The sequence below is a fragment of the Podarcis gaigeae genome (genome assembly GCF_964106915.1).
Source record: "Podarcis gaigeae genome assembly, chromosome: 8".
Lineage (NCBI taxonomy): Eukaryota > Metazoa > Chordata > Lepidosauria > Squamata > Lacertidae > Podarcis > Podarcis gaigeae.
Window position 1 is genome coordinate 5534377 of NC_139684.1, and position 9318 is coordinate 5543694.

Sequence of the window (9318 nt, forward strand, 5' to 3'; positions counted from 1 at the left end):
TGTGTATCTGAAGAAGTGTGCATGCACATGAAAGCTCATACCAAGAACTGACTTAGTTGGTCTTTAAGGTGCTACTGGAAGGAATTTTTTTATTTTTTTTTTGACTATGGCAGACCAACACGGCTACCTATCTGTAACTCAAACCAGTAGTGCAGCAGCTGTAAGTGATGGCCCAGCTGGACACAACGAGGTCATCCCCGCATCTGGAGCCAGGGCAGGCTCAGGCCCCTGACTTGGCCCAGCTGGGGCTTGTTGCAGGGGGACCTGTGCAGACTGGGGCTCCTCAGAATCAGGCCCCAGACTTGGTTCCGATGCCGCCTGAGGCAAAGGATCCGGTGCGGACTGAGACTCCTCTGGTTCTGAGTCCGAGCCTGTCCCAGGCCATCACACCTGTGAGGGAGCCTGTCGCCCACAGTGACAACAACAAGAAACCGAGCCTTCAATCACATCGGCCTGGTCCTGTGGAATGCTCTGCCACTAGAGATTCAGCAGGCGCCTTCTGTTTTAACTTTTAAATGCCTGCTGATTTTTTATTTATTATTTTTTGTATCCCACCAGGCCCATGCAGGCAATTAAGAAGATATCTTTCCACAATGGTTAGCTGATGTTTGATTGCAATCATTCAATATGGTTTTTACAGTATGGTTTTATGTATTTTTGTTGTAAGCCACCTTGATAATTAAATAAATCTCATGCCTTTAATTTGAAAAACAAATTGTGTTTCATCTTCCAAAATGTGGAAAATTCTGACCTTTCTGCATCTACTGGCAGGATGCAAGAGTCCATATTCATGCATTTCTCTGGAGGACATGATAACTCCCTTACATGGGCTGTGTCAGATGCTGGAAGATGACCCATCATTGCTTAGCTCCTTGAACTAGAAATGGCATGGAGCTTCCCAAAATACATACATGAGATGCAGGAAGTTCTCCCCATTCCTCTTCCGCAGGAGCTGGCTAATGGGTGAGGTAACTGTTGGGCGTGAGAGGGGAGATAAAGAAGTGTGATCTCGAAAGTGTGATGAGCAAGTGTTGGAATAATTACATTTCCCTTTCTGTGTTTCTCAAGAGCAGCTTTGTCTCCATTGCACCTCAGGGCTGCTCTCTCATCTCCTTTCCACAAACAGGCCATTCCCAAATTCTTAATCTTCTTTGGGGTGGGAATGTAGTTGTCAAATGAGCCTTGCCAACCTGGGAGATGATCAACGACATTCCTGCAAATGATCTCAGTAACTGAGCTGAGATAGAAGGGTTCAGGTGATCCCTGAGATAGCTTGGGCCTCAGTTGTTCAGAGCTTTGTAAATTAATACAATGTACTTACTCCTCCTCACTTCCCCAAAATGTTTATTATTTCTAGCCATCTCAAGAGCTTTGAGGGTTACTTTGCTGGGTGTGCCTCCTGACTGGAAGGTGAGCTCAGTGAAGGGACTCATGCAGTGACACAACAGGCTTCCTCCAAGGGAGGAATAGTTTCATCTTTTCATCAACAGTGATTGAATTCTCCAGCCACATGCAATATGGAGTTGGTGCAGAATTGTTAGACAATCAATATGATGTTGCCATTACGTTGGGCACTCTGGTTTAAGAAGGACATTGACAAGCTGGAAGGTGTTCATAGGAGGGTGACCAAGATGATCAAGGGTCTGGAAACCAAGCCATATGAAGAATGGTTGAGGGATCTGGGGATGTTTAGCTTGGAGAAGAGGAGAGTAAGAAGAGATATGATAGCCTTCTTCCAGCAGGCTCTTCTCATGTCCATATGCTTCTTGTACATTGAAACAGTCTTCCAAACCATCATTTGCCCTAAGCTTTTACTTCCAACTCCTGAGCGTTTTTCAGTCTCCCCTTGGAGCAAACGTTTACTTGCCGCTTTTCAGAGGTCTACTCTGGATTGGCAGAAACTTGGTCATAGCATGGACCATGGATACTCCTATGCCATGCGCATGTTTAGCTGAAATTGCAACAAAGCAAAGAGACTTGGTTTCAAAATGGTCAGCTGGGTCCTAAGACGTTAGCAGTGGCAAGGGGCGGAGGGGGGAGTCAGGTCCCATGCAGAAAAAAAGCAAGGGGGAATTGCACTAGTTCATAGCATCCCAATGTGGAATGTTTACAAAATGCTCATTAAGAGGAAGGAGGATTGTGAGATAGCAACCGAAATCTGGTGAACAAGCTTACACTAGAGGAGATAAGACCCTGAAGGGCTTGTATAGGAGGCACCGCCAGCTCTGTCCAATTACTGGGACCTGGGTGGGGGTGTGGAACAAGAGCCAGAGAGAGAAAGAGAGAGAGAGAGTTGGATCACAAGCTCCAATTTCCAAACTTGTCAACCGTCAGTGACACAAGACGTTGATACCCATTTGCGGGGGGATAAAATAGGCGGCACCAGAGCAACGCTTTTGTCGAGTCCTGTGGCCAGCTAGAACGAGGCCATGGAACCAGCAGGCTTTCAGCTGTGGGCAGCCGTCTCCATTCTGGTGCACCTTGCAAACGGTAGTCCCATCATGAGCCTAGACATGCCTCTCCTGGAGGAAGACAGGCCGTTCTTTGACGAACAGGATGCCTTGCTTCAGACTTTACAGAACGAGTTGCTGAAGGCGCTCAACATCTCCGACATCCCCCTGCAAGAGACGGCAGCCAAGGTGGACCCTCCGGAATACATGCTAGAGCTCTTTAACAGGTTTGCCACTGATAAGACCTCCATGCCATCAGCCAACATCATCAGAAGCTTCAAAAATGAAGGTAAGGTCTCTTAAACAAGCCTGTTGGGTGTTGCAGTTAGGATGCAGAGGGGAAGTTTGATGGATGATTTATTAGCAAAGTGATCCAGCTAAGCAGGTGTCAAAGTGGTTGACCTGCTGCTTGGTGGACCCCACAGCAGTTTGACAAATGACTGCAAGTCATTTGAACCATTTGCTGGATTTTCAAGTGTATGATTTTTAAATCTCTATCAGGGATGCTTTCGGAAAAGGTGACTACTAATTTTGAGATCCAAGTGGAGAATCTCCTCCCCCTGCCCAAGTCTTACTTAAAATGCTCCTTTGAAGATAATCATGGCTGCCTTCTTTGGTAGCTCAGTGGTTTTTCAGTGTCGGGTCATCTTTTTCACATGCAGAAGGACCTAGGTTTAATCCCTGGGACCTCTTGGGTAGGGCTGGGAATATTCCCTGCCTGAAACTTTGGACTGTTGACAATATCAGGCAAGATGAACCAACAGCTTCCTATGTTCCTAGAAGTAAGCACAACAGAAGTAATTTGCTTAGCATTTCCTCTGCATGAGCTGTTGCGCAAACACACTTCTGCGATTCCACTCAGCTCCCACTGATTTCAATGGATATTGTGTCAGAGAACTTTCAGGGGGATTGTATGTGTTGTTTGTATATTGCTTTTGATAACAAAATCTTTCATCAATTATTATGCTCATTTTCTATACAAATAGTGCACTCCAGATGTTGGACAACTGGATCCCTGAACATTGACTGTGCTGATTGAAGCTTATGGAAGTGGCAGCCACCAACATCTGGAGGGCTGGATGAATAGGACTATCCATTCAAAGGGATACTCTGCTTCCTCCTAGATACTCAGCTTCCCACCCCAAAAATTGATGCAATAAAAATATTTCCTTCTACCTAGAAGGTTTTTTCCAAAACTCTAAAGAATCAGTGAGATGAGAAGCAAATCCTACTGGATTTGATAGAGCTTACTCCCAAATAAATAGGCAGGGTTGCAGCCTTCAACCAACTAAAAATATGTGGGGCTTTTGCAAGTTTTCAGATTTTGTATGAAAGCAAAAGATGTTCAGTGTCCACATAGCTCTCAGCGCTTCTCAATAAAAATCATATTTTTTTGAGAGTGGCATGCTTTTCCTTTCTGTTTTCATAATCAGCATCTTATAAACTGAGTTTCAGGAAATGTAGACACAATGGCACTTACTGAGCTCCTTCAGTTTCCTTTGAATCGTGTTCTGGAATATTGTTTCCATGAATTCAGCTTAGACACTGGCAGTCCTGTTGTCAGCTATGGGGAAGGACTCAGGATGAACCGAAATTCTCCATTTAGAAATTCTGAAGTCAATGGAACCCAAACCCAGCAGTCTGCATTAATTGATATGTGGGGAAGGGTGAATGAAGATAGGGACATTATTTCCTTTTAAAACAGCTTGGTGTGAATCATTCCCTATATAAATAGGTCTCCTAGCCTGCCTGCAAAGTGCAACCTTTTCCTATACAAATTTCTAAGACTGAATGAATCAGCGTGGTGGACCTGATCACAAAAGCCAGACCAAGAAATGCATTCTTAAAACGAGATGGGTGTATCCCACTTTCATGATGTGCTTCTGATTTGGAGAAGCAGCATTTCTGCCAATAACGCTTACTAAGATCATTTTAACATTCCAATTCGAAAGTCACTTAAGCCAAAGGGCTAACTTAGTCACGGATCACAGTCGACTTGCTTTACGCTCTACGCTCCATCTTAACTAACTTGCAAATTATGGCACCGCTAACTGTTCAGAGGCAGGAGCTGAGCAGAACTTTAAAAGTCTGCACCAGCTTTCATAGAGAAGAGTCCACTTCAGCAGCTGTGTCTAATGAGGCCATCATGAATCTGTGAGTCTTGAAAAGCTTTGTTGTTGTTGTTGTTGAGTCGTTTAGTCGTGTCCGCCTCTTCGTGACCCCCTGGACCAGAGCACGCCAGGCACTCCTGTCTTCCACTGCCTCCCGCAGTTTGGCCAAACTCATGTTCCTAGCTTCGAGAACACTGTCCAACCATCCCATCCTCTGTCGTCCCCTTCTCCTTGTGCCCTCCATCTTTCCCAACATCAGGGTCTTTTCCAGGGAGTCTTCTCTTCTCATGAGGTGGCCAAAGTCTTGGAGCCTCAGCTTCACGATCTGTCCTTCCGGTGAGCACTCAGGGCTGATTTCCTTCAGAATGGAGAGGTTTGATCCTCTTGCAGGCCATGGGACTCTCAAGAGTCTCCTCCAGCACCAGAATTCAAAAGCATCAGTTCTTCGGCAATCAGCCTTCTTTATGGTCCAGCTCTCACTTCCATACATCACTACTGGGAAAACCATAGCTTTTACTATACAGACCTTGAAAAGCTACAGGACTCTTTCTCATTTTCACTGCAGTAGACTAACACTACCACCCTCTCCAGACATCGATTAAAAGAGATTACTAATGCACTCATGCACATATGAAAGCCCAGACCGTCTTCAAGTAAACTCGGGTAGATTTTAAACACACATTTCTCAACTTTAGAGCTGTCAAGGTGAACTTCACCAGCAAGCAAACCCTTGCGGTGACTCTAGCAAATGCGAAGGAAGGCTCTGTCCTGTGGGCCTCATCAGGCCAGCCACATTTATCTTGCTTTCCTGAATTTCAAAATTTCACCCAGTGCATATTTCCTACCTCTTTCTTGTAAGAGCCTCCTGTAGAAGATCTCCAAACAATTCTGGCTACATTTGACAATATGTGAGACAGAAATGTATAAAGATTTCCCCTTCCTCTAGTTTTGCGTTTGCCTTACTCACTTCTCCTTTGACCACCAAGAAAAGCACAAGAAATGGCCCAATCTCTGGCTGCCACAGTCAATCAGATTAAGCTCAGCATTAAATTCCCATGGGGGTCTTTTAGAAAAGATCCCCTGAACTCTCCCAAAACTACAGTATTCAGGATTCTTGGGTCATAGTCAATCTGGAGTCAATCTGGTTGTGTAGAAGTCTCATCTAGCCCTGTGTTTCCCAAAATGGGTGGTTTCCACCTCCTGGGGGTGGGGCAGGCGGTGGGAGGGGTACTAACAGCCAGATGATCAGACTTTGAAAAGCTAGAATCACCGGATCAAGTTCATCCATTTTGTTGAACTAAATCATTTTAATTGGATTTTGAATAAATGTGCAATTAACTCTTGTTGTTTTGAATTTTATTCTATTGTTATCTTCAGTAGGCCATGCACACTGCTATTCTGAACCATGCTTTTTATAGGGTGAGGCAGGGGTCACTGGGGAGGAGTTTATGGAACCAAGGGGACAAGGCCCTGAAAATGTTTGGGACCCATTGCTAGGCATAGACACCCTTTCGTTGGTGAGCATGGCCATATAGGGAAGAAGGGTAACATTTGATTGCTCTTAATTTTCAGAGCAGATTCCGCAGCCCATCCACTTCAATGGAATACGGAGGTACCCTCTTCTCTTCAACGTCTCCATTCCACACCATGAGAAAATAACAATGGCGGAATTGAGGCTCTACACACAGGTGCAGGAGGACAGGATGTTCTACAATGGTCTCAGCAGGAAAGTCACCATCCTGGAAGTGCTTGAGAATGACCGTGGAAGAGGGAAGGAGGAAGAGGAGAGGAGAATGAAAGTTCTGGCATCCCGGCACATTTACAGCACCGACAATGAATGGAAAACGTTTGAGGTCACGGAGGCCATCAGGAGGTGGCATCACTCAGACTCCACGACTCATCAGCTGGAGGTGCAGATTGAGAGCCGAGGGGGAGAGAAGGCCGTCGGAGGAGGGAAAGCAGATATCGACATCGATTCGGAGACCAAACATGAGCCTTTACTCATTGTGTTTTCCGACGACCGAAGCCATGCCAAGAAAGAGGAGAAGCACGAACTGAATGAGATAATAGAGCACGAGCAAGATTTGCAGGACCTGGACATGAATGATTTCCATACCAGCCCCAGAAAGGAGAAACTTCTGCAGATCAGATCCAACATAATCTACGACTCCACATCCCGGATAAGGAGGAACGCCAAGGGGAGCAGCTGCAAAAAGACTTCGCTCTATGTGGATTTCAAGGAGATTGGCTGGGATTCCTGGATCATTGCACCTCCAGGCTATGATGCCTCTCAGTGCAGGGGAGCCTGTTCCTTCCCTTTGGACGATCACCTCACGACCACCCATGCCAAGGCCCGGACTTTGATTCACTTGAATGATCCCCAGAAAGCTTCTCCAGCTTGTTGTGTACCTACCAAGCTGAATCCCATCTCCTTACTCTTCTTAGATAACGGGGTCGTCACCTACAAGCTCAACTACGAAGGCATGGCTGTCTCAGAGTGCGGGTGCAGATAGTAGAAGGATGCTCCCCACCCACAGGGCTTTGGGTCCTCCTCAGATTATTTAATTGTTTCATCTGTATATTTGTACAGTTTTGATTTGTACAGACTTAATAAGCTTATTTAATGAGGCATGTACAGATAATTAGAGACAAAGGAAATGGGCAACGGATTAGAGGGGGTGTATTTTTCGTTTTCATGGCTTGGAGAAAGCAGGATTGTGGCTCTTCGCTTTACTCAAGAGTCAGTTTACACAATCAGCAGAATCCAGTGTTAATTCTCTCCCCTTTTGCCAGATTATACCACTTCAAACTGCCCATGGTTCAATTCTCCCCCACAAAATAAAATGCCTCGCAGTCGTTTCTGCTGACTGTGTGAACTAACCCCCACAAATCTGGCCACTGAGAACCATTTCAATTCCCCCTTTTTGTGTCCAAATCAGGATTTGCAATATACTGTACTCATGAAGGATGTTATTTTTAAATATATTTCTGAGAACGAACTAAATTGCATGGTTATATGACGCATTCAGAAGAAATTAAAATTGCTGGACACAGTATCGGTAATGTTGATGTGCACAGATCTAGCCCCCACCCCCAGGTCACCAGAAATTGCCTCAGATACAAATTGTGCAACACTACTAAGGCTTTGGGTCTACTCCACCAGAGGGAAGGTTGTTCTGGAGCCATGACTCTTGGGTGGTAAGGAGGGCTGGGAGTTTGTGCATCTCCAGTAGTTACAGACAATGAGGTAATTCTGATATGATTGACATGTAGAGATGATGCACTGACCAAAGTCCCCTTTTCTGCACAACTTTGTTTGACCTAGTTTTTAATCATTTAGGAGCAGAACAGAACTTCAAGTAAGCACACATAAGAGAGTCCAGTTACAGACTCAGATTATAGAACACCTGGTACAACCCTACACAACTTTTGAAAGGTACAATACTTCACTACCCTTTCCTTTGAAAGATCATTGTGCGTAACCAGTCTGGTGGGGGCTTATCCTAAGACAGACACACCTGCATAAATGCTGGCAATTCAAAATTTCCTTGTTGCACCTGCCAAGAACTATATTCTCCTCTTGCATTAATGATCTGCTCCATGACTGTCAACAGAAATAGACCAAGAAAATACTGGTGACTTGGAATTTGTCCCCCCACCCACCCCCCGCAAGACCCAATGCTCTTTGCATGCTTGTTGAGATTCTACGGAGAGGGGAAATTATACTGTGCTTCGTGTCAGAATGGAATATCTCTGCGGACAAAGAGAGGGTCTTTGCCTTTATGAAGCTGTCAATTCACAAGGGTGCTCTCTAGAGTCACATGTCATGTTTCCGCCACTCGCCCTCCAACAAATCATTGCGATAAGAAGGTGTTGGAGCTGAGAAACAATAGGCCTGGTGCTTTATTTATACTAAGCTGGGAATTTGTCAAATTCTTTGGAAAGTGTAATTGACGCTGAGTGTGTGCTGCCCTCGGCTGCAACCTACTGTACTGTCTCCAGCCTTTCTTTTACACTTTTAAGGCAAGGCTGTATTCCCTGGATGAGATAACAGGCCTTGCCTTTGAGAGAATGGACTCTTGACTCTTCACAGGAATCAACACCAAAGACAACGTCAAGGACTAACTCAAACCAGCTTAACCTACATCCATGCAGCCGTTATTTATTGATATATTTATTGACTGTTGTAATATAATGTAGAATACAAAATCTTCTATTTTTGTGCTGTATGTAAAACACACGTGGACAATCCTGTGCATTGAATCATACGTGGATTTTGACGCTAATAACGGCAAAAAAAAGTGTTGTGGATTTTCTCGATTGTTTTATTTTGTAAATATATAATTTGTCTCTTTTTTTAATTTCTCGGTGTAATACAAAATATAGTGGCATATAGTATGCGGTCTCTTTTTCCCCCTTTTTCCTTTCTTTTTTGCTAGCCCAAAGTCCTTGAACACAAGGGACAGATGTGAGATCCGTGGAGATTTCCCTAAATTTTACGAACTCTGAGAACCCGCTGTTATAAGAATTTTAAGGTCTTATATATATATAAAATAGATGTTCATAATGTACCATGCAAACACATACATAAATATATGAACCACATGTCTGAAACCCACAGAAAAATCCTGGAACCATTTTCTCTCTCCCCAAATGACCTCAAATATTTCTCTGGAAGGTCGAAGGAAAGGGGAAATCTCTCCATTGTCTCTGTGCTCACAAATCCTGCATTAAGGGCACATTTAAGATGTGAATAG

General features: G+C 44.5%; 1 protein-coding gene across 1 annotated transcript; it reads left to right on the top strand.

The window, feature by feature from the left end:
- The first annotated feature begins 1961 nt into the window (after positions 1 to 1961).
- BMP10 (bone morphogenetic protein 10) lies at positions 1962 to 8959 on the top strand. Its single transcript, XM_083753332.1, has 2 exons — positions 1962 to 2739; positions 6134 to 8959. The coding sequence occupies exons 1-2, from the start codon at positions 2430 to 2432 to the stop codon at positions 7072 to 7074; spliced, it is 1251 nt and encodes a 416-aa protein (XP_083609458.1). The 5' UTR covers positions 1962 to 2429; the 3' UTR covers positions 7075 to 8959.
- The last annotated feature ends 359 nt before the right edge of the window (positions 8960 to 9318 follow it).